This window comes from Hyaena hyaena, unplaced genomic scaffold (genome assembly GCF_003009895.1).
Source record: "Hyaena hyaena isolate Hyena2069 unplaced genomic scaffold, ASM300989v1 scaffold_235, whole genome shotgun sequence".
Lineage (NCBI taxonomy): Eukaryota > Metazoa > Chordata > Mammalia > Carnivora > Hyaenidae > Hyaena > Hyaena hyaena.
The window spans coordinates 1353478-1378275 of NW_024080867.1; the positions used below are offsets into that span (position 1 = coordinate 1353478).

The window sequence follows — 24798 nt, forward strand, 5'->3', positions numbered from 1 at the left end:
CCCACCGCCTCTCCATCCCTCCGGCTCCCAGGCCCGCCCCCTGCCCCCGCTCCCCCTCCCCCTCCGAAAGGGTTAACTTTGGGGAAGGGCCCGGAGTCCCCGGATGGTGATGTCAGCGTGCCGGAGAGAAAGGACGAGGTGGCGGGGGGAGGCGGAGAGGAGGAGGAGGCGGAGGAGAGAGGGCGCGTGGGGGGGCGGGGGGGACCTCGGCCTGCAGCATCCGCCGGCCCGCACCTCAGACCCCCCCGGCGGGGGGAGGCGCAGGAAGGGGGGGGCCGGCCAGGAACGGGCTGGGGAGGGGGGGCCGCGCAGCCCCCCCGGGCCATGCTGACTCCCGGGGCCTGACCCCCCCGGGCCAGCCCCCCCTCCCCCAGCTCCGCGGCCCGCCGACTGGGGGGGCCCAGCCCAGCCCCCTGGGGACCCCCGGAGAGGTGGGGAGCAGCCGGGGGGGCCGGGACGGAGCTGTCGCCGGCCCCCACCGGAGGGACGGGGCGACCTGCCGCAGGGGGGGCGGCCGGGGGGCCGGTCGGGCCGGGACCAAGGGCACCATGTCGTCGGGGGGCAAGGAGGGGGGCGGGGGCTCCCCCGCCTACCACCTCCCGCACCCACACCCACACCCACCCCAGCACGCCCAGTATGTGGGCCCCTATCGGCTGGAGAAGACGCTGGGCAAAGGACAGACAGGTGAGCCAGGGGAGGGGACACCTGGGGTGGAGGCCGAAGAGCTGGGGGGCAGAGGGCGGGACTCCCGGGTATTCAGAGGGCAGGGGCTGATGCCCAGACCTCGGGGTCCCTCACAGAACCGGGACTTCGGGTCCAGCCTGCTGGGTCCCCAGGATGGAGGGGGCTGGGGGCTTGGACCCCTGGGGGGAGGTGCTGGGGCCCAAAGGCCCCCATGGTGGGCAGGGGTTGGAGGGGCTCGGGCACCACGGAGGGGAAGGAGGCGGGCCTGCGGCGCGGGAGCGAGGCCCCTGCTGCAGTGCCGCGGCGGCGGGATGGGGGTGCGCCCCGGGCGGCGCTTCGCTCTGCGCGGCTCTGGACCTGGAGGCCTCCCGCTCTCCTGGCAGGCTGTCTGGGTGAGCGGCGTGAGGCTAGGGTGACGCGGCCTGCAGCCGTCTCCCTCTCCGCCCGCTCGCCGGCTCAGTGTGGGCAACGGGATGGAGAGGCAGAAAGGTGGGTCCGAGAGGCACGCTCCCAGGGCTGCTTGTGAAATCAGGGGGCCATGCTTTGCTGTCGCGAAACGCTGGCCCGGCCCGTAGCCTCTTTCCTGCCAGGTGGAGGGCAGGGGGTGTGCAGCTCCGCACACCTGTGTCCTGGGCGGGGGTCCCGCGGTGGGCCCAGGTCTCTGTGAAGCTGAGGGCTGGGCATGAGGGACGGGGGAGGCTCAGACCTCAAGATCCTAGTGGCAAGAGTGTGAAGGTGTCACTGACCTGAATTCCCGAGTTATGGGGAGGGAAGGGGCCATGGGCCTGGACTCCTGGGTCTGAGGGAGGAGGGGCTAGGGACCCAGACTCCAGGGTCTGTGGCTTTGGGGCTTCCCCCCGGGGAGTGGGCATGCTCTTCATGCTCCCAGCCACAGCTGCTGTTAAAAGCAGATCAGAAAAGGGGATTAAAAGGTCAGGGTTTGGGAGGAGGGGGAGGAGGGTGGTCCGGGAAGGGGGCAACCGTGAAATTATATTCCCTGGAAGTCATGGGGTCTCCAGAAGATTGAAGGGCAGAGAATTCCAGGGAAGGATGGGTTTAGAGGGAGAGAGAGGTTGCAGGAGGCAGTGGGGGAGACGAAACTATGGAGACACAGTGAGGAGAGATTCTGTGGAGAGATGGACTTCAGGGGACGCTCCAGAAGGACAGAGAATGGGGGTGAGAACCCAGGGTGGCTGTGAAGGTGGTGGACAGCCGGAAGGGACAGGACAGGGGCCCTGGCTGGCTCAGGCGGTGGGGCGTGCGAGCCCTGATCTCGGGGTTGTGAGTTCGAGCCCCACATTGGGTGTAGCGTTACTTAAGGAAAAAAGAAGAAGAAGAAGGGACAGAACGTGTCTATGTCTATGGGCAAAGGAAGAAGAGAGTGTGTTTTGTGGGAATGACAGCTGTCAGCGCCCGCAGGAGCTCAGGTCAGGGTGATTCAGGCCACTGCAGCCAGCAGGGAAAGGAGGAAAGGGGTAGCAAGGAGGACCGCAGAGCCAGAGGCCACATTTTCAGCCCTGCTTCCCCAGGGCTGGTGAAACTCGGGGTCCACTGCATCACGGGCCAGAAGGTTGCCATCAAGATCGTGAACCGAGAGAAGCTGTCCGAGTCGGTGCTGATGAAGGTGTGTGCGCGCTGGGGGCGGGCGTCCCTTTGGGGCGGGGGGGGGGGGGGGGGGGGCCATGCTGACCTCTGTCCCTGTGTCCCCAAACGTCCCCAGGTGGAGAGGGAGATCGCCATCCTGAAGCTCATTGAACACCCACACGTCCTCAAGCTGCATGATGTCTACGAGAACAAGAAATATTTGTAGGTATTTATAGACACCCAGCCCCCCATGTGACCCCTCCCCACCTTCCGAGGGTGGGACCTTTCTGGAAACAAGGCCTGAAGAGGCCTGGGGAGACTTAAGCTCTCCTGGCTGGGCCTCCGAAGGCGCAGTCAGTCCCTTCCCCACTACATGGAACCCCCCCCCACACACACACACGTGTGCGAGCACACACATAATCCTCCTTGTTTCCACACTGGCTGGCCTGACCTGGCTTGAGGCTCAGGACCAATGTGCCCCAGCAACAGGAGAGCCGAGCGTGAGCCATCCTGAATGGGGGGACAGAGACCCCTTCTTCCCCAGCCTGCACTGCAGGGAACGCTCTCTACTAGGTGACCCAGATGTCCCCCGGAGGTCCACCTTGCAGCTCCCCTCCCCAGTTACATTTGCTGAGGCAACGGGGCCTAACAAAGCCCGAAGCTCACTGAATCCTGCCTCTTCCTAACCCCCATCCCCCTGAAGCATTGAAACTTCTCCCCCCTACATAACTCTGGGTGCTATGGTGGACACCCCAATAATGGCCTTCTTAGGATTTCCTAGTCTGTATCTCAAAGTTGATTACCCCCCCCCCCAGGAACATAGGAGGGGAGTCCAGCTGTCCAGGGTACAGACAATAGGCCTTTGTCTGGACTCTGGTGACCCAAGGGACAGCTGGGCTGGGCAGGAGGAGAGAGGACAGACCCCCGCCCCCACCATCCAGTCCCCAGGATGAACTGACTCCAGTGCCCATCAGATGCTGGGGCGGGTCTCCCCAGGCAGTAAACTGCTCATGGGAATTGTAGTCTTAAGGCTTCCCCAGGTGTGGCAGCAGGGAAGCCGTTTGTCACCACCTGGTAGAGCTGTCCCTCCCACCCCACCACCTAGGTAGGGAGAGGAGGGCCCATGGGAGTGTGGACCATCAGCCTTCAAGAGCTCATAGAAACTGAGCCTTTGTTTCCAGTGGCTGATGGGAATCAGAGTTTTAACCTCCTGGAGTCTGATGGGATTTGGAGTCTTAGGATCCAGGTGGCTGATGGGAAGTGGGAGTCAATGTCCCAGAGGCTTATGGGCGTCGGGAGTTTTAAACCCTCGAGAACTGATGGGAGTTGTAGTCCTTTACCTCACAGACTTTGACTTAGATTGGTGAACACTACAATCGTTTATTGCCAGGAATTATTGATAATTCGAGTTTCCTTATCCCAGAGGCTTATAAGAACGAGAGGCTTGGCTTTGCAGAAGCTAATGGGAGTGGGGGAGGGAAGTGTCTTCATTTCTCAGATCCTGTGAGAATTGGGGTGTTTCTGTCCTCAATAACTAGGAGTCAAAGTACTATACTCCTAAAGTTGACATAGGATTCTGGAATTGAGTTTTGGTTTCCCAGAGGCTGAGGGGTATTGGAGTCTCTTTTGCCCAGGGACTCATTGAAATTGGAGTCTCCCCCTCCCAGGGATTCATTGAAATTGGAGTCTCCCTCATCCCAGGGACCTCATGGGAATTGGAATCTCCCCCTCTCAGGGACTTATGGGAATTGGAGTCTCCCTCATCCCAGGGAACTCATGGGAATTGGAGTCTCCCCCTCCCAGGGACTCATGGGAATTGGAGTCTCTCCTCTCCCAGGGACTCATGGGAATTGGAGTCTCTCCCTTCCCAGGAACTTCTGGGAGTTGGCGTTCTCCGCTGTCAGGGGCCAGTGGGATTGAGGTCTTGTGCTGGGGTCCAAGGGCTTCTGAAAGAGAAAGACCAGACTCTTTGGTCCAACACATGCCCCTTCCAGCCCTCTGCCCCCTCCACGTCCCCCAGGTACCTGGTTCTAGAGCACGTCTCTGGAGGTGAGCTGTTTGACTACCTGGTAAAGAAGGGGAGACTGACACCCAAGGAGGCCCGGAAGTTCTTCCGCCAGATCGTATCGGCGCTGGACTTCTGCCATAGCTACTCCATCTGGTGAGGGGGCAGCTAGAGGGGCGGCCGGGAGGAGCACTGCCCACGAGGCAGCCCCTTGGCAGCATACGGCGCGCTGGCGGGAAGCCAGTGTGGGGCGGCCCCAACGTAAATCTCTCTCCCTTTTAAGAAATTGAGCTATAACTCACATGTCATGAAATTCACCCCTTTAAAGTATACAGTTCTGTGGTTTGTAGTATAATCAGTGCTGTGTATGCTGCTGTGTAATTTTGGGACATTTTCATCACCCCCTACACCATCACCTCGTACCCATTAGGCCGTTGCCCGTCCCGCCCCCCTGCCCACAGCCTCTGACAACCACCAATCTGCCTTCTGGCTCCAGGGATTTGCTCATTCTGGACATTTCCTACAAATAGACTCATACTATATGTGGCCTTCTATGGCTGGCTTCTTTCACGGAGCAAAACGTTTTCGGGGTTCATCCGTGCTGTAGCACATCAATACTTCGTTTTGTGGCTGATAAATATTCCATCACGTGGATATGCCTTATCTTGTGTATCCATTTCACCACTTGATGGACACTTTAGTTGTTTCTTCTTTTTTAAATGTTTATTCATTTTTGAGAGAGAGAACACGCAACAGAAGGGGGGGGCAGAGAGAGAGGGAGACACAGAATCGGAAGCAGGCTCCAGGCTCTGAGCTGTCAGCACAGAGCCCGACGTGGGGCTCAAACCCGCAGACTGTGAGATCCTGACCTGAGCCGAAGTCAGACACTCAACCGACTGAGCCACCCAGGCGCCCCTGTTTCTCTCTCCTCTTTGGTTATTATAAATACTACGGACATGTGAACATTCACGTGCCAGTTTTGTGTGTACCTGTGTTTTCAATTCTCAGGTACGCACCTGGGGGCAAATAGGGGCAAATGGTCAGGTCACATGGGAACTCTGCTTAGCCTTTTAAGGAAGTGCCAGACTGTTTTCTGCCAGATATTAAAGCAGCTGCACCCTTTAACATCCGCGCCAGCAGTTTATGATGGTTCCAATCTCCGTACTGCCTTGCTGACATTTGCTACTATTTGACTTTTTTGTTAAAGTTTATTTATTTTGAGAGAGAGATAAAGAGTGAGCAGGGGAGTGGCAGAGAGACAGAGAATTGCAAGCAGGCCCACACTGTCAGTGCAGAGCCTGACCCAGGGCTCAATCCCATGAACTGTAAGATCATGACCTGAGCCGAAACCCAGAGTTGGACGCTTAACTGACTGAGCCACCCAGGCGCCTCATAACTATTTGACATTTTGATTATAGCCATGCTAGTGGGTATGAAGTGGAATCTCACTGCGGTTTTGATTTGCAGTTCCCTAATGACTAATGATGTAGAACATCTTTTCATGTGTTTATTGGCCATTTGTTTATGTTCCGTGGAAAATTGTCTATTCAGATCCTTTGCCCATTTTTTATTGAGTTGTCTTTTTATTATTGAGTTGTAAGAGTCCATTATTCTTGGAACAAGAGATGGCTCTAGGAATATCTCATAAGTGATATTTATTTAAGGACAAATCTTTTTTTTTTAACATTTGTTGATTAATTTATTTTGCAAGAGAGAGAATATGCATGAGCACGAGAAGGGGAGGGGCAGAGAGGAGAGAGAAAGAGAGAGAATCTCAAGCAGGCTTTGCGCTGTCAGCACAGAGCCCAACTCAAGCCTCGATCTCACGAACCATGAGATCATGACCTGAGCTGAGTCACCCCTAAAGACAAATCTTTTATCAACTGTATATTTTCCAAGTATTTTTTCCCAGTCTGTGACATGATTTTGCATTTTAAATATATTTTTAAGTTTTTTTTCATTTATCTTAGTAATCTCTACATCCAGCTTGGGGCTTGAACTCATGACCCTGAGATCGAGTCGCATACTCTTTGGACTGAGTCAGCCAGATGCCCCTCTTTTGTGTTTTTATAGCAATGTCATGTGAAAAGTAAAAGCTTTAAATTCTGATAAATTCAATTTTGTCTTTTTTTTTTTTTTTTTTTACAATTTATGCTTGTTCTGTCCTATCGATAAATCTTTGCCCAGCTTGAGGTTCCTAAAGCTTCCTCCTATGTTTTTTTCTAGAAGTTATGTAGTTTTAGCTCTTGCATTTAGTCCTGGGATCCATTTCAAGTTAATTTTTGTCTATGACGTGAAGTAAGGGTGGAGGCTCATGATTTGACCTGTGAACGTCCATATGAAAAGATCATGCTTTTCTCTCTTCAGCTCTCAAAACTGGTTATTAAGCATGCAACGTTTTAGTGATTGAGGTGCAAACGGATTCTTTCAGCCTCTTTTGTTTGCACACCTCCCCCTCTGGGATGGGGACTGGAGTTGGGGTGGGTCTTAGGGTGCAGGGGCTCAGAGTTGGGGTACAGCCTGGAGATGAAAAGGCAGCCTATGTGAATTGTCCACACCTCCCTACTCACGAGGCGCTGTCAAAACCCTGACATTAAAAAACACTGGCCTCTAGGGGGCAATAGTCAGCATATTTAACCACAAGTATGACCCGGTTGCTGAGCTGACCACTTCTGACAGAAACTCTTGAATCCTCAGGCCCCACCTGCTCCCAGACATTAGCCCTTAAAACTTGAGATTTGCTCCAGGGGACAAGGCTGGTGTCTCAGGGGAGGGACCAGTGACTAACTTGGGGTGGCAATATTTTTTTATTATTCAGCATGGAAGTATTTCAGTAGCTCAGCATTAGCTTTTCTTACCTCAAAATGCTTCACTTCATACACATTCAAATATCTGTGGACAAAAGCATACGCTGTCTGGGGTCGCCTACGAAATAATCCAGGGAAGGGGCGCCTGGGTGGCTCAGTTGGTTAAGCGTCTGACTCTTAATTTTGGCTCAGGTCATGATCTCACGGTTTGTGGGATTGAGCCCTGTGTCGGGCTCTGCGCTGACAGCTTGGGATTCTCTCTCTCCCTCTCTCTCTCTCTGCTCCTCCCCTTCTCTCAAAAATGAATAAAATAAACTTTTACAAAAATGATCCAGTGGAGGAAGGAAAGAGTACGTAGGGGTGTAGTGAAGATTCGCCCTGAGCTGATAATGGGTGAGGCTGGGGGACCAGGCACTTGGGGCTTCCTTACCCACTCTCCTCATCACTTTGGAGCATGTTTGAGATTGTCCACGATAGTTGGCAGAAGTTTCCCCCTCCGAGAGATAGTGAACTGGGCCTCGGGCCCCCAGGAGGAGGGCAGAGACCTGAGCGCCACCTGCCTGTCTCAGCCACAGAGACCTGAAGCCCGAGAACCTGCTTTTGGATGAGAAAAACAACATCCGCATCGCAGACTTTGGCATGGCGTCCCTGCAGGTGGGGGACAGCCTCCTGGAGACCAGCTGTGGGTGAGTGGGGGCCCGGCCCCTGTCATCCCGGGGAGGGGGTGAGAAGCCGGCCGGAGGCTCACGCCGCCTCTCTCCCTCAGGTCGCCCCACTATGCGTGTCCGGAGGTGATTAAGGTGAGTGAGCAGGCGGAGAGGGGGAGGAGCGGAAGGAGCACGGCGGAGAGACGATGTCACGGCCGGCCCGTCTCCTTTGCAGGGGGAGAAGTATGATGGCCGGCGAGCGGATATGTGGAGCTGTGGAGTCATTCTCTTTGCCTTGCTTGTGGTAAGGTGCCCCTCACCTCTCCTGCCCCCATCCTAGAACAGTCTAGAGCACAGAACGTTGAGTTCCACCTTCCCCTCAGGGGTGCCAAGTGTTTCACTGGCATCAGGAAGGTGGGAGGTATTAGCCAGCAGACCAAGATCCCGGAGCAACCTGCTCTGTGCCCAGAGCTCACCATTCAGTCACACAATGCTGAGCTGGTGCAGGGTGCCCCAGAAAGGGACGGGGCAGCCGGGAGCCCTTGGATGGCCCGGGACAGTGGCTGTTCTAGGGTATTGAAATAAGGTAGTAACTCATATAATCAGACCGAGTGTCAGCAAGCCTCCTCCCACCACACCTCTGCACCTGATCTTCTCTGCCCAGAATGCTCATCCCTACCTAGGCCCCGTCACTCACCGAGGTCGCACCTTGACTTTTTTTTTTTAGCATATGTATTTATTTTGTTTTTGTTTTTTTTAAATGTTTTTTATTTATTTCTGAGAGAGAAAGACAGCGTGAGCAGGGGAGGGTCAGAGAGAGAGGGAGATACAGAATCCGAAGACAGGCTCCAGGCTCTGTGCTGTCAGCACAGAGCCCGACGCGGGGCTCGAACCCACGAGCTGTGAGAACATGACCTGAGCCGGAGTCGGATGCTTAACAGACTGAGCCACCCAGGCACCCCTTTATGTATTTATTTTGAAAGTGAGAGAGAGAGGGAAAGAGAGCCTGCAAGTGGGGAAGGGACAGACAGAGAGGGAAAGACAGAATCCCAAGTAGGCTCTATACCTCCAGTCCAGAGCCCAGCACAGGGCTCAAACTCATGAACCGCGAGATCGTGCCCTGAGCCGATCCGATCGGAGGCTTAACCAACTGAGCCATCCACACGCCCCCTTAGGCTTTCATTTTGCTTCAGTGCAATTGCCACTTCTCCAGGAAGCCTCCGCTGTCCCCCCCCCATGAGGTCAGGTCCTCTGGGGTAGGCTCTGGGTGTCCCCCCCCATCAGTTGCCATTGTGTGTTTAGTTCCTTGAGGGCGTGCAGAAGTCAGGGCTTTTGTCTTTGTGTTTATTTCATTGGCTCTCGAGGTGACCTGAGTTGGCACACAGTCAGCCCTCATGAACGTGTGGTATGAACGAGCTAGTGGTGTGCTCGGCGCCGGGCACTGTTCCGAGCACGTTGCCCGATGGGAACGTCCCCCATCGGCCCCGGACAGGAGGCGGCCCTCAGGCACACTGCTAAGTGGCAGGTCTGGGATCAGTGTTCGGTCTCAGAAACACCAGCCTCTGTGACCAGGGAGGCTCCGTGACACTGACGGGAACGAGGCCCAATGGGTGCTCTGGGGCTCAGGGCCCCCCAAGACGAGGGGTGCCTGAGAGGCAGGCCAATTCGGAAGCCCATCTAGCTGAGTTCAAACCCCGCTCCATCAGCTTGAGCAAGCAAGTCACTGTCCCTTTCCAGGCCCCTTTCCTCATCTGCCCAGGGGCATAGTTGTGGCACCTGGAAATGTGCCCGCGTCCATAGCGTATCGTTAGGGCCAGCCTTCTAAGCGGTGCTCGATAATCACCAGTACTCGTACTTCATTCCAAGTATTATAGATGATTCTCGTGACTTACGGATTCTGTATTTGAAAAATTGCCCACTTCCGGCAGTTTATCTACAGCCTCAAAATTGTCAACACTCTGGCTGCTTTGAGGTCATTCTCAGATGTGCACAGAGCAGAGAAAAAATCAGAGTCCCCATTGTGCACCAGGCGACCCACGCTCTGCTTTTTATGTGTTTATTTCCTTATTTCAGCTCCTCTTCTAAGCAAGCACGCCTTCCTTTTGTGGTCTGTTGACTGCCATGTATTTTGCTTTTTTGTGCTTTTTGCTGGTGATTCTATTTTATATATATATATATATATATAATATTTTACTTTGAGAGCGAGAGAGAGGGAGAATCCCAAGCAGGCTCTGTGCTGACAGCGCAGAGCCCAACTCGGGGCTTGAACTCACAAACCGTGAGATCATGACCTGAGCCAAAATCAAGAGTGAGAGACACTCAACCAACTGAGCCACCCAGGTGCCCCAATATTATTTTTTAAAATAATCTCCACACCCAGCACAACGTGGGACTCGAACCCACAACCCAAGATCAAGGGCCGCATACTCCACTGACTGAGCCAGCCAGGCGCCCTTTTCGTGATGATTTAAGTGGTCCTGCAGGGTAGTGTTTAAGCGCTGTCTTGTGTTCCTAAGGGCAAGAAGGCTGTTCTGTCCCTCGCGGAGAGAAGCGTATGTGTCAGATAAGCTTCATTCAAGTGTGGGTGACAATGCTGTTGGCCATGAGTTCTCTCGCTATGCTTTCTGTATATGTGTATGTGTGTATATGTGTGTGTGTTTATATCTGTTTTAATAGTTAATTTTTTTAAATGTTTTTTATTTATTTCTGAGAGAGAGAGAGAGTCAGCATGAGCAGGGGAGGGTCAGAGAGAGAGGGCGATACAGAATCCAAAACAGGCTCCAGGCTCTGAGCTGTCAGCACAGAGCTTGATGTGGGGCATAAATCCACAAACCCATGAGATCATGACCTGAGCCGAAATCAGATACTCAACTGACTGAGCCACCCAGGCGCCCCTATATACTTATATATGATACACATATATTTATATATATATATTTATAAATATGTGTCGATATATATATGTATAAATATAAAACATGAGGTCTGTCTTAGCTTGGGCTGCTCTAACAAAAGTAGACTGCATCTTTTTTTTTTTTAATTTATTTATTTTTGAGAGAGAGAGAGGCAGCGTGAGCAGGGGAGGGTCAGAGAGAGAGGGAGACACAGAATCTGAAACAGGCTCTAGGCTCTGAGCTGGCTGTCAGCACAGAGCCCAACGCGGGGCTCGAACCCACGAACTGAGCTGAAGTCGGACGCTTAACCGACTGAGCCACCCAGGTGCCCCGTAGACTGTGCATCTTAAACAACAAACACGTATTTCTCACTGCTCTGGAGGCTGGGAAGTCGAGGATCAAGGTACCCGGCAAACAAGAAACACAGGGACACATTGAATGAGACGGATGAGCAAAGTCACATCCAGGCTTCCTGGCCCTATGCCAGCATTCAGGGGTGCCCTCTCCCTATCTCCCCAACCCCACAGCCGGCATTCTCTGTCCAGAGACCTCTGACACCAGGGGCAGCACCTGGAAATCCCCCAGAGACTCCCACTGTCCAGCATCGCCTCCTCCACGCCACCTCCCTCGACTCCCTGGCTGAACCCGGCTCCCGTCCCGCGCCACCTGCTTGCTGTTTCCTCATCACCCCCGCTCCTACCCATTTGTTGTTTGCCTTCATCACCACGCATTCAACAAGTGTCGCCTGTTAATTACTGTTCTGCACAAAGCTCCGTGGGGACAGGGATCTGGTTTTGTCCCCTGCTCCGTCCCTAGTGGCCAGATGGGAACCTGGGAGGCAGAGGGGCACCAGCAGGTGCTGAACCCATCATGACCGCGCTATTAACGTGTGTCCCCTCACCGATGTCTCACAGTCTAGGGCGTGAGCTGTAGGAGGACGAGGGCTCATTTTGTCCATTACTAGACCCCTGACCCATAATGGATGCTCACCTTTTGTCGAATGAATGAATGAGGAGGACCCCTTCTGAAACTGGGTATGGGGAGAAACCTGTTTTGAAGATGCACCCCCAGCCTCTTAAGCCCTGGGGCCTGACTGTCCATTACCAAATCCCTGCTCAGCCCCATACCAGCTCAGACGCCCTGGGCGAGTTGCTGGACCACTCCGTGCCTCAGTTTCCCCACCTGTAAAGTGGGGTAATAACAGTTCCCTACTTCCCGCGGCCTGTGGTAAGGACTACATGTGCCAGTGTGTGAAGCGCGCAGGCTCTTGCCTGGTACGTGGTAAGCTCTGTGTAAGGGGTCATGTTATTTCTCACTCAGGGGGCTCTGCCCTTTGATGACGACAATCTCCGCCAGCTGCTGGAGAAGGTGAAAAGGGGTGTCTTCCACATGCCCCACTTCATACCTCCGGACTGCCAGAGCCTCCTGAGAGGCATGATCGAAGTGGAGCCTGAGAAAAGGCTCAGTGTGAGTTCGGGGGGTGGGGAGAGGGGGGAACGGGTGGGTCATGAGGACAGAATCCTTAGGGGGCTCGTGAGGGTGGCTTTCCAGGACCTGCCTGTAAGCTAGCAGGGAAGGGGGGTGGGGGGTGGGGGGCCGCTGAACGACCCGTTCAGGGTCTGCGGGACCTGCCGCTCCAAGCTGGGGAGGACCCCACCGCGGGAGGGATCCATGTCCAGGCCCCTCCGCGGTAGCCGTGGGTCAAGACACTCAGGTGCCACTAGGGGAGCCCTGAGTCATCCTGACCCTGGTGGAGAGGAGGGGGCACTATTAGGGACCCCCAACGCCACCTCATCAACTTTCGACCTCACTGGTGCTTCTCTACGACCCACCCTCTTCACAGCTGGAGCAAATTCAGAAACATCCCTGGTACCTGTGAGTACGGGGAACTGGGTGCCTGGGGGAGGACGGGTGGCGAGGGGGGCAAGTGGCGAGGGCCCCCAACAGAACAACCCGCTAGGGGGTGGGATGCCAAGGTTCCTTAAAGAGGAGGGGCCAGAGGCTCGGATTTCTGGGTTCCCAAGAGAGGGGCAGGTTGGGGCCCCAGGACACCTGCGTCTCCGGAGACGGTGGAGAGGGCTCGATCAGGGTCCCCTGTAACATTTCTCCATCTCCCAGGGGCGGGAAACACGAGCCAGACCCCTGTCTGGAGCCAGCCCCAGGCCGCCGGGTGGCCATGCGGAGCCTGCCGTCGAACGGAGAGCTGGACCCCGACGTCCTGGAGAGCATGGCTTCCCTGGGCTGCTTCAGGGACCGCGAGCGGCTGCACCGCGAGCTGCGCAGCGAGGAGTAAGGCCCACTCGCGCGGACACCCATCCCCTGCCCACATCCGGCGAGCTGCTGCGGCGCCCGGACAGCCAGCGGGGGGCGCCCCTGGGGCTGGCACCCGCGCGGACTCCCTGGCGGGCGTCAAGGCCCCTAGATGGGGCAGGGCTTAAAGCTCCCACGTGGAGCTATTCCCCGAGGAACCAGGAGGGGGTGGTAGTGCCAGTGGGAAAAAAAAGAGATACTGAAAAGTATTAACAGGTGCCGACACAGACTTAGTGGCTCACGTAGTGCTTACAAGTAGTAACTGCTTAGATATTATTAGTAGTACTACTATCGTAATTGTTGAGTAAGGTAAGGGTAAGACGTACACCCACACAGAACTAACCATATTGCTACCTAGGAAAATGGAACCATGGACAGACATGCTGGGTGTACCGAGCCCCAACTGCAGGGGGGGGTGAGACACTGGAGACCCGACCCCTGACCCCTCCTCCTCCTCCCCCCTCACGCCCCTTTCCCATCAGGGAGAACCAAGAAAAGATGATATATTATCTGCTTTTGGATCGGAAGGAGCGGTATCCCAGCTGTGAGGACCAGGACCTGCCTCCCCGGAATGATGTTGGTGAGCAGGCAGAGCTGGGAATCCAGACCCCGGATTCCGGAGGGAGGAAGGGGCTGCAAGCCCTTCGATTCTGGGCTTAGACTCCCTGACTTGCTCTGTGACCTTGTCACAACTCTCCACTCTGGGCCTCCGTTTCCCCACCTGCATTAGTGCCATGTACAGCTGGGTGAAGATGTCTTTTGATCAGGTTGAAACTCTCTGCCCTCAGACCCACCTCGGAAACGTGTGGATTCCCCCATGCTGAGCCGTCACGGGAAGCGGCGGCCAGAGAGGAAATCCATGGAAGTACTGAGCATCACAGATGCTGGGGGCGGTGGCTCCCCAGTGCCTACCCGACGGGCCCTGGAGATGGCCCAGCACAGTCAGAGGTGGGAGCCCACGCCCCTCCAGCAGATCCAGTCATGGCGGGTGAGGGGGGAGTTCAGGGTTCTAGCCCAGCCACCCCTCACCGGTGCCGTGTAGTTGGGACAAGTCACCTCCCCTCTCTGAGCCTCATGTCCTCTTCTCAAAGGAGTGTGGAAGGGAGAGGACACCTGAGCCTTATGAAAATCACACACCTGATTTAAAAAAAAAAAATCTCTCCGGGAAACAGGTCTCGTAGTGTCAGTGGAGCCTCCACCGGTCTGTCCTCCAGTCCTCTGAGCAGCCCAAGGGTAAGGCCAGGTCTCCCATTAATTAAGAAGGGATAAGTGGGTGAAACCACTGGAGAGAAGATTGGCAGAACTACAATTCCCATGAAGTCTTGGGGCATTGCCCCTTTGTCCCTAAAAGGACCCAAACCCAAAGCTGCATAAGTATTTTAGCGCATTGGGCATTTCACCTCCATTAGGATTGGGTGTTTAGTATCTCAAATGTTCATTTATTCATTTAACAAAAGCGAAATGAGTCCGTACCGTGGCCAGTCGCTCTGCTGGCTCTACAGCGGCAAGCATGATAGAAAAAGTCCCTGACCCCCTAACAAGGTGGGTTGGGAGGGGGAAATAATTGGACTACAAGTTCCAGCATGCATTGGTGTCCAGCTCTGTGAGTGTGTGAGAATGAGGTTCCAAGAGCCTCCTGGGAGTTGTAGTCGGCCATCTCACCAATCTCCTGTCTTCCGCAGAGTCCTGTCTTCTCCTTCTCACCTGAGCCCGGGGCTGGAGATGAGGCTCGAGGCGGGGGCTCTCCGACTTCCAAAACGCAGACGCTGCCTTCTCGAGGCCCCAGGGGTGGGGGCGCCGGGGAGCAGCCCCCGCCCCCGAGTGCCCGCTCCACCCCCCTGCCTGGCCCCCCAGGCTCCCCGCGCTCCTCTGGGGGGACCCCCTTGCATTCACCCCTGCACACACCCCGGGCCAGCCCCACCGGGACGCCGGGAACAACGCCACCCCCAAGCCCCGGCGGTGGCGTCGGGGGAGCCGCGTGGAGGAGTCGTCTCAACTCCATCCGCAACAGCTTCCTGGGCTCCCCTCGCTTTCACCGGCGCAAGATGCAGGGTACGGGCTCCCTGGGGGTGCGGGGCCTGGGGGCATGAATTCCTGGGTCCTAATAGGAGAGAGCTGGGGGCCTGGATTCCCACGTCCGTGGAGAGGATGGGGTTGGGGGGAGAGATTCAGAGTGCTGAGAGGAGGGAGTACCGCGTCCAGCTCTGGAGGAGGGGCTTCCCTGAGGGACACGCCCCTTCCATGCTCTGGCTCATCTTCCCATTGGCTCGTGGCCAGCAAGTTCCACCCTCAGGGGGCGCGGTCTAGTGGGTGGAACAGCGTCCCTGGAGGGACCCTCGGGCAGAATGCCCTTTGGGGTTTAGCTCCTGGGAGGTGAGTGGGTGCTGGGGTCTGGAACCTCCAGTTGGAGGTGACTGCTGGCCTGTGTGCTGGACACCAGGATGATGGACAAATGTTGACCATACTCTTGTCCCACCCTCCCACCGCCCCCCCCCCCCCCCCCAGTCCCCACTGCCGAGGAGATGTCCAGCTTGACTCCAGAGTCCTCTCCAGAGTGAGTCTGACCGGGAAGGGAGTTGAGAGGAAGGAGGGAGGGATTTAATCCCTTAGCCCCCTCCTGACCCACCTCCAACCATCCCCTTTCACTCAGGTTGGCAAAACGTTCCTGGTTTGGGAACTTCATCTCCTTGGACAAAGAAGAACAAATATTCCTTGTGCTAAAGGACAAACCTCTCAGCAGCATCAAAGCGGACATTGTCCACGCCTTCCTGTCGGTGAGGGTCCTGGGTCTTCATGTGTCCCGGACAGCACAGGACTACATATCCCAGCAGCCCCTGGGGGGTTCCCCCCCCCCCCCGACTTACCTCTGGGCTGGGTTCCTCCTGAGTCTCATGGGGTCTGTGGTTTTCCATTCAGAATTAGTTTGGTCGCTGTAGAGGCAGAGAGGTGGGAGAGGTTTCTGTATCCTGGGGTGTTTGCTCTAGGAGCTAGTGGGACTTACAGGTTTTGAGACAGATATGGCAGTGCTTGTGGAGGAGACTTTGTGTCGTGTGATTCTGGAGCCTGGGGCTGACACCTAGATATGAGGGTGCCTGTTATGTGGGGGTCCAGTTGTTCAGCCATTTCCCTGATACCCTGTTTTTAGTTGGACAAGAAAACTACAAGTCTCAGCAGGCAGTGGGGGCTCCCAGTGGCTTGGCTGTTATTCTTTGCCCTGGTGGCTGATGGAACTTGTAGTTCCTTGAGCAGAGGTAGTTATAGGGTTGGCTCTCCATTCACAGGAATCACCCCCTCTTCTTGTCCCCCACCTGTCTCAGATCCCCAGCCTGAGTCACAGTGTGCTGTCACAGACCAGCTTCAGGGCCGAGTACAAGGCCAGTGGCGGCCCGTCCGTCTTCCAGAAGCCTGTCCGATTCCAGGTGGACATTAGCTCCTCAGAAGGTCCAGAGCCTTCCCCACGACGGGATGGCAGCGGTGGTGGTGGCATCTACTCTGTCACCTTTACTCTCATCTCCGGTAAGTTTCCCCGGCTACACTGCCGCCAGCCTGGTGTTTGGGATGCTCAAGACAGCTGAGATAGGATAGTGGCCCGAGAGAGCAGCAAGTGCAAGGAGGACATGGCGCTCAGCTAGTGCTGACTGTGTGAGCCCCCTCCTCATTCCAACCCCTACTTTCTCTCCTTCTCTCTTTCCTCATTGACATTTAGTGGATATTTATGATGTTCCAAATGCTTTCCATGCACTATTTTATTGAAGTTTCCTAGGAGCCTTTGTGATATAGTAATCCCCCATTTTACAGAGGAAACCGAGTCCCCTAGAGGTAAACTGACTTGATAGTCACGCTGCAAACTGTGACAGAGCTGGGCTCAACCTAGCCCTCCTCACCTTGAAATGCAGAGCCCCCTTCCTACTTCTTAAGACCATACAGCACAAGGGCAAAGACATGGCCAGCTGCTGTCAAATGTCCCTCCTGCACCCAGAGCAGACATCACCAATCAACCACCGCACTTCCTGCTGAGCTCAGCTGCAGCCTGAGAAACTTCAGGCAACCATCACTAATTGGGAGTTGGCACAGGAGACAAAAGCCATAGACGTGCCTTGCTTCCAATTCAGCTTGGTTCCTGAGCCCTGCTAACAAGAGTCTGAATGACAAGGGACACCCCTGTTTGCCACCCCTGTGAGTAGTCTGAGGATGTCACAGCTGGGAGATGTGCTTGCTCCTGCGATTCTAAACCAGGCTGCCCTAGAGCACTGCAGTGTCACATCACCGAAATGAATTATGGCACGTTGTTCTTCCTTTCTCTCTCTCTTTTTTTAATGTTTTATTTATTTCTGAGAGAGAGAGAGACAGCATGAGCAGGTGAGGGTCAGAGAGAGAGGGAGATACAGAATCCAAAGCAGGCTCTAGGCTCTGAGCTGTCAGCACAGAGCCCAAAACGGGACTTAAACCCACAAACTGTGAGATCATGATCTGCACCGAAGTCGGACGCTTAACCGACTGAGCCACCCAGGCGCCCCTCTTCCTTTCTCTTAAAGACTAATACGCAGGACTTCTTTGACTGTAAGACTTTATTTTACTTCCCATTTATTTTTTCTTACATTTCTGGCTCTTTGTGACCTTGACTTGAAACTAACAAGGAACGGAATGTATTTAAATGGAAAACAGCACCCATGATTATTTCAACTCAGAGCTTCCTTAGACCCCTTTGCAAAACCGTGGATTGATACTCAACACAGGGCAGGGGAATTGAGACTGAGAGAAGAATCCTTTGCTGGATGCCCAGGATGGGGGCGGGACTTCCTTGTCCCAGCCCCCAGGTCAGTCTGTCTCCATACCACTTCCAGGTCCCAGCCGTCGGTTCAAGCGAGTCGTGGAGACCATCCAGGCACAGCTGTTGAGCACTCACGACCAGCCCTCGGTGCAGGCCCTGGCAGGTGGGAGGCAGGGCCTTGCTGGGGTGGGGGTGGGGGTTGCTTGATACCTCCCTCTTTTATCCTGTGGGCTGGAGGGGAGGCCCCCTGCTGAGCAGGTGCCCCCCCCCCCGGGGTTCTGGCATGGGGGCAGCGCCTCCCCAGTTCTCAGAGAGGCTGAGGCCTGAGCTGCATCCAGGGAACAGGCCATCCTGACCAGAGAAGGCCTCGTTGCGAGGGAGGGCACCTCCAGGGGTCCGCAAGAGGGATGAGTAGTCTCAGCGTTGAGCGTAGCGGAACTTCCCGCCGACAGGAGTTGGGGAAGTGTGTTCTGGAGAGGGAGAGTCCACCATCCGGGTTGAACAGACCCCCAAACAGCCCACTGTAGGCTCTCCCGTGGGCCCTGTTGCCAAGGAGCGTCTTCCCTAACCAGCAGGGCTGGGAGGAAGGAAAGGGGGCCACTGGCTGTCATCCCCAAATCCGATCTGCTGCTGTGACAGCCTGTTCCTTAGCAAATGGCGTCCTGGGCCGTCTCTGAGGAGGCCTCCTGAAGGTGGGCCGCTGGCTCTCACTGGGACTCACTTGGCTGAGTCTCCACAGCGACAAGCTGGGAGGGGCCCATGACCTGCTGTCCTGAGGTCGCCAGGTCTGGCTCCAGATGCGTGTCCTCCAGGCGAGCGTCTCCCCAGGCGTGAGGTTGCCAGAACATGTTCCTCGGGGGGTTGGCAGCCTTGAGGGTACCGAGGCCAGACTGCTTCCTCCTCCACAGACGAGAAGAACGGGGCCCAGACTCGGGCTGCTGGTACCTCACCCAGAAGCCTGCAGCCCCCACCTGGCCGCCCAGACCCAGAGCTGACCGGCTCCCCCCGCCGAGGCCCCGCGAAGGACAAGAAGCTCCTGGCCACCAACGGGACCCCTCTGCCCTGACCCCAGGGGGCCGGGGAAGGAGGGGAGTCCCCTCCACCCCCCTTCCCTGCCCCCCCAACTGTGAATCTGTAAATAGGGCCCAAGGAGTATGTAGGGAGGGGAGAGACACAACAAACCCGGCCTCGCCCCGCAGGGATGGGGCTCAGGGGGCCGTGCCCAACGGGGGGTGGTTCTAGGGGGGACTGAGGGCGGGGGAGCTGTTTCTATTTTATTTATTGATTAATTTATTATTTTATTTATTGATCAATCTCTCTGCGGGGCGGGGTGGGGGAGGGACGGGGGCTGGTTGGGGCGGCTTAGCAGATCCGGACGGAGGGGGCCATCCGTCCTTGTGTTCCCCAGCTCCTCCTTCCCGGGCCCCCCCTTCCCCGGTTCTCCCCTTCCCTCAACAACCTTCTGTACGGATTTGCTCTCCGGAAGGAATTCTGGTTTCGCGTGACCCTGCCTGCGTCCGTGTCTCTGATTCCGCCGGCGGCAAAAAAAAAAAAAAATTAATAATAATAATAATAAATAGCCTTGAGCAGGGATGGCTGGCTGGCCTTGGCCTCTCACTTCCTGGGTGGCCCCGCTTGATCGATCATCTCTGCGCCGCTGCGCCGGGTCTGAGCACCCCGGCCGGACTGCCGCTCACAGGGGGATCTGCAGGGAGATGGGGGAGGCGGGCGGGGAGCTGAGGCTGGGGCCCGGGCGGAGACTCAGGGTGCAGCCGTCCAGGCCCGAGAAGTCCACAGCAAACAGGCCGAAGAGCGTGAACAGCAGCATGGCCACGGCCCACTCGCAGGCGGCGGCGGCCGAGCGCAGCGGCCACGAGTGCAGGACGACCACTTCACACGGGGGTCAAGGGCCACGCCACGCAGGAAGGACCCCACGCCCTCTCTCCACAGACTTGCCCTGCCCTGTCCGGAATGGCCCCTGGGAGCTCCCCCGCCTCAGCGGCCCTCAGACACCCTCACCGGGATGCCCACCGACCCCTGTCTCTATCTCAGGCTGCTGCCCATGTTCCCTTTGCGCTATTGCATTTCCAACATTCCTGAACCACGTTCTCCATCCTTGGCCTTCCTTGACCCCATTAAGGCTCCACCATCACCATCTCCCCACTTGCTCAGACAGGCAAACAGCTCCCAACTGCTTCTCCCTTCAAATATGCAGGGTTTCCTAAAGATGCCCCCGACCCAGATGCCAGCTTCAGGCTACACTGGCAACTTTCTTCCCCAACCGCCACAGCCCTGGGGCCCCTCCCACTCACCCCCTGAAATATCTTCCTCCTCCTGGGATCCCCACCTGGTGACAGCCCTGCCACCCACTCACGTGCCTGGAGGACCCTGGGGAATCACCCTGGCCCCTCCCCCTCCCCAGCCCCATGGCCGCGGCCAGCTGGTCACCCCAAGGCTTGTGATGTTGTTTTTGCCCATCTCCCTCCTGTCCTGGCTCCAGCTCCTCAGTCGCCTGCTCCTAAACCTCCCCCTTTTTTTTTTTAATTCTTCCTTCCTTCCTTCTTTCCAAGTAAACTCTACACCCAATGTGGGCCTTGAACTCACAACCCTAAGATCAAGAGTCACATCTCTACTGACTGAGCCAGCCAGGAGCCTCTGAAAACGTTCCGCCAGCCCAAGCACACCCCAAGCTCAGCCTGGCACATGCATCTCGCTTTCTGGGAGCCCCCTCACTGCAACAACCTTGCCTCTCACCTAAGCTAGCTCTCTCTCCTCCTAGATCGGTTTAGACATTATCTCATTCACTAAAGGATTTTTAGACCGTGAACAAGGCTGGCATCACCCCTGACCCCATGGATCTTACAGCAAAGGAGAGGTGGGAGCACCCGAACACAAGGTGGCTACCTCCAGAACTGACCTTCTTCCTCCCCTGCTCATAAGCTTCCCATGGCTCCCTATTGCCCCTGGGCAGAAACCCAAGCCTTTAAAGCCTCACCTTAGCACTGGAGATCCTCATCTCTGGCGCCGCCAGCAGCCTCATCTCTGAGCTGGTATTTCCACATTTCACACGCACCTGCAGGGTCTCCCCAGCCTCCCAACCCAGCCCAACAGTAGCTGGTTCTGCGAGACCAGTTGAGAATCTGCTAGTTCCCAGGCCCATCCTTGCAGACACCAGCCCCCATCACACCTCGCTGGCCATCCTTACGGTCCAGCTCCCAGCCCCACGACCAAGGGATGTTTGAGCCCCACAGAAAAAGGGCTGCAGGGGCAGCGAAACTGATTATCAGTCCCATGGTCCCTAAGGCAGCCCACACAGGATGTCAGCCGGTTTCCCTGCAGGCCTCTTCTGAACATCAGCAGCCTCTGGCCTCCCTTCCATCCTCCGCAAGATCAGTCCCTGAGGCTGAATTTGCAGCCTCTCCTCTCTCAGAGCAGTTTGCTGATCAGTAACAATCATTACTACGATCAACACAAGTCCATCTCAAGATATGGAGACTGAAGTGCAGGGAGTCATTTGAGTCACCAGAGGTGTGCCGTGCTGGCGGAAGGCATCTAGGCTCAGGTGACTCACTCAGTCAGTGATGGGCTGGGTAGAGTCTTCACCAAGTGGTAGGTATGGTGGTAATGGTTAACAACCAGCTCTGATTTGCATCATTGGCCAATTTCTGTGTTATAAATACTCCCACCAAGGCCAACTGGAGCTGCTAACTCTACATCACTGGATATGGAGCTGGGGACAGATACGGGCTGCCCTCAAGAGCCTACTCGAGCTCTGCCACTGAACTTCGTGGCCCGTCTTGGCCAAGAGAGTCCACCAATATGAACCTCAGTTTCCAGTCTTAGCCAACATTAGCCAACATGATGCACGGCACTGGGCAGGCTCCCCAAACAGAGGGCTGCTCGCTCTCTGCTGTTAGCGCTGAGCCTTCTTTGGATCCTCAGGTTCCCCCCCCCCGCCCCGACCCTCCCCTGCTTGTACTCGCTTTCTTTCTCTCTCTCAAAAATAAATAAACATTAAAAAAAAAAATCCTGAGGAGATGGAGGCCCAGACAGGGCAGGGCACTGCACACCACGTGTGGCAGACCCAGCCTGATGGAGAAACCCCACCCTGAGCCCTGCCACCGGCCCCAGTAAGGATACTGGTCACCATGAGGATGGAGCAGAGGCTGCAGAGGCCCCAGCGGAGTGGCCCGATCCAGGGAGGCCCAGGCTGGGGCAGGCTCTTCATCCACCAGAAGAGTAAAAGCTGCAGCCAGAAGTACAGGTTGCCCACGAAAAAGGCGAAGAAGGCCCCTGTCAGGTGTGTGGGCAGCTGGTTCTTTTGCTGGGAGAAGAGGGACAAGGGCAGAGAGGAAGCTGGATACGTGCGGGGAGGGGTCCTCGGTCCACCCAGTAGCCCGCGCTGAAAACTGGGTGTACGGGCCATGCTCAGCGACAGGAGGGCAGGCACTTAAATTTGTTGTCCACTGCTGTGGCCTTGGTCCCTAAAACAGTGCCTGACATGGGGTGCCTGGGTGGCTTAGTCGGTTAAGCGTCTGACTTTCGCTTAGGTCATGATCTCGTGGTTCGTGGGTTCGAGCCCCGCATCGGGCTCTGTGCTGACTGCCAGCACAGAGCCTGGAGCCTGTTTCAGAGTCTGTATCTCCCTCTCTCTCTGACCCTCCCCTGCTCGTGCTGTCTCTCTCTCTCTCTCTCCTAGAAATAAATAAAAATATTTAAAAAAAAAAACAACAACAGTGCCTGACACATCGCAGCCACTCAGTAAATATCAGTGCACTAAATCTTTCATTCTCAACCAGCATCAGGGAGGCTAATGTGGCCACTCGGGGGGGTAAGAATTGGTTTTTGCAAGGTGAAAAAATTCTTGAATATTACAATGGTTTGTGGCTTGCAGATATATGGTATGCTGTTTAATATATCCTAAATATTAAAGGCTGGATAAGAGGAAGTGTTGACCAGCGAGAAATGTCTTCACAAGTTTCTTTAGAGGACAGGCACGTGGGTGGCTCAGTCAGTTAAGTGTCTGACCTCAGCTCAGGTCATGATCTCAAGCCCCAGGTCAGGCTCTGCACTGACAGTGCAGAAGCCTGCTTGAGATTCTCTCTCTCTCTCTGCCCCTACCCCACTTGCTCTCACTCTATCTCAAAATAAACTTAAGAAAAGGCTTCTTAGGAGACCAATATAATATTTTTCAAAAGTTAAAGTTGAAGAACCCAGGAATAAATGAATGAGTAAAGTGAATGCTATGCAGAGATGATTGGGAATTTTTATTAAAAGGCCCAAGGAGGCAGCCTCTTATCGAACACCCTGTGGTTTCTTTCAGCAGGAGAGGTTTGGAATCTGAGACAAAGCAGTAAAATTAAATAACAATGTAAAATAAATCAATAGGCTTTCTCCAACCGATTGTGCATTCATTTGTTCTGCAATTATCTACTGAACTTCCACGGTGAAGAATGTGGGCTCTAGACTCTATGAATCTGGGTTCATTTCCTTCTGTTTTTTTTTTCCCCAATGTTTTTACTTATTTTTGAGAACGAGAGAGACGGAGAGACGGAGTACGAGTCGGGGAGGGGCAGAGAGACAGGGAGACACAAGCAGAACCAGGCTCCAGGCTCTGAGCTGTCAGCACAGAGCTGGATGGGGGGGGCTCGAACTTGTGAACTGAGCCAAAGTCAAAGGCTTAACAACCTGAACCACCCAGGCGCCCCTGGGGTTCACTTCTGAGGCCAGGGACCAGCTGATTAAAACAACAACAACCACAACCAATGCCAACTCTGTCGGATTTGACTAAAAAAGCGTCTACCGAGGGCTCTCATGGAGACGGATGGAAACATACACGGCGTGAAGCCTAGCGCCCTGCACTCGGTGAACGCTCCGTCTCTGTGGCAACCCTAAGAATGAGTGGCTCCGAGTAATTATATCATTAAGAGGGGAGAGGGGCAGGCGATGACAGTCAATTACCTCAGCCTTCTAGAATTGAGTGAAATAATGGAGCCAGGAGCCTCCCACGTGGGACTCTATTCTGAGAGCCGGGGAGCTAACTCACCCCCCCAACACGCCGGCCAGGTGGCCAAAAGAGAAATACAAGTCCCAGAAGGCCGTGCGCGGACGAGCCCCCGCGACGAGAAGCCAGCGGCCCCAGGGGTTGCTGGGAGCTGTAGTCCCAGGCTCGTGCTGGTCAGAACGTCCTTCTGGGCTCACCTGGAAATTGCCCACCACGGAGGTGCCCAGGGCACACAGGAGTCCCGTCCACAGGATCAGCCGGTTAAGCCACTTTCTGACCCCCAAGTCCCGGAGCTGGTGGTAACGGATAATGCAGATCCAGGCGGCTGGGAGGAGAGGGAAGTGGGCGGGAGCCCCGGGCCCAGACTCCTGGGGAGGGGGTGCGGAAAGATCCGGCGTCCAGGGGTGGGAGTGGGGGGCCTAACCCCCACATCTGGGGGGGCGGGGGGGGGCTTGGACTACTGGATTGAAGCGGGGCTGGGGCCGGGTCCCCCTTGGCTGGAGGGGCCCGCCCTGAACAGAAGGGGCTGGGAATATTTACCCATAGCGGCTCCCATGTTGAGCAGCTGGCTGAAGATGCAGCTCTGAGGCGGGTAGGATCCACAGAGGCTGGGGAAGATGAAGGGGCGTCCTGGGGCTCCGGGGAGCCGGACCCCCTCCTCTTCTCCCGCGGAGCCCCTCACCCCCACCCCGCCAGCGCCATAAGTACCTGATATAGGGGAAACCTTCCGTGAGGTTCACAGCCCTGTTGGCCACTGCAAGGGCAAAACTGAAGTACAGGGACACATCAGCGTGGTTTTAACGACACCTTTTCTTTCTGTTACCCACAGAGACACGGACTTCTAGCTCCCGCCCCTCCGACCCTGGAGTCCAGACCCCAGTCCCTCCCCCCTCAGACCCGGGAGTCCAGGCCCCCAGCCCCTCCTCCCCTCCGACCCGGGAGTCCAGACCCCAGCCCCTCCCCCCTCAGACCCGGGAGTCCAGGCCCCCAGCCCCCTCCCCCCTAAGACCCAGGGGTCCAGGGCCCCAGCCCCTCCTCCCCTCCGACCCGGGAGTCCAGACCCCAGCCCCTCCCCCCTCAGACCCGGGAGTC

At 55.9% G+C, this 24798-nt stretch overlaps 2 protein-coding genes across 4 annotated transcripts in view; one reads left to right on the top strand and one right to left on the bottom strand.

Annotated features, from left to right (window-relative positions):
• The first annotated feature begins 464 nt into the window (after positions 1–464).
• Positions 465–18938, top strand: BRSK1 (BR serine/threonine kinase 1). Of its 2 annotated transcripts, XM_039244223.1 has the most exons (19): positions 465–684; positions 2214–2308; positions 2405–2490; positions 4289–4429; positions 7650–7766; positions 7847–7880; positions 7963–8031; positions 11942–12088; positions 12465–12496; positions 12740–12910; positions 13414–13511; positions 13720–13879; positions 14104–14164; positions 14614–14983; positions 15437–15485; positions 15582–15705; positions 16249–16447; positions 17776–17865; positions 18611–18938. In XM_039244223.1, the coding sequence occupies exons 1-19, from the start codon at positions 549–551 to the stop codon at positions 18766–18768; spliced, it is 2337 nt and encodes a 778-aa protein (XP_039100154.1). In that variant the 5' UTR covers positions 465–548; the 3' UTR covers positions 18769–18938. The 2 variants fall into 2 exon arrangements, with proteins under 2 accessions (XP_039100154.1, XP_039100155.1); XM_039244224.1 differs by lacking the exons at positions 465–684; positions 2214–2308 and having other exon boundaries at positions 2409–2494.
• A 94-nt stretch (positions 18939–19032) lies between these two features.
• The window catches only part of TMEM150B (transmembrane protein 150B), a 7120-nt gene continuing 1354 nt past the window's right edge, over positions 19033–24798 (bottom strand). For both annotated transcript variants that reach the window (XM_039244225.1, XM_039244226.1), the window contains 5 exons: positions 24415–24474; positions 24247–24314; positions 23904–24031; positions 21843–22026; positions 19033–19592 (listed from right to left, as the gene is read on the bottom strand). In XM_039244225.1, the coding sequence (XP_039100156.1) occupies positions 19396–19592; positions 21843–22026; positions 23904–24031; positions 24247–24314; positions 24415–24474 (637 nt within the window). In that variant the 3' untranslated portion in view covers positions 19033–19395. The remainder of the gene's footprint in view (positions 19593–21842; positions 22027–23903; positions 24032–24246; positions 24315–24414; positions 24475–24798) is intronic.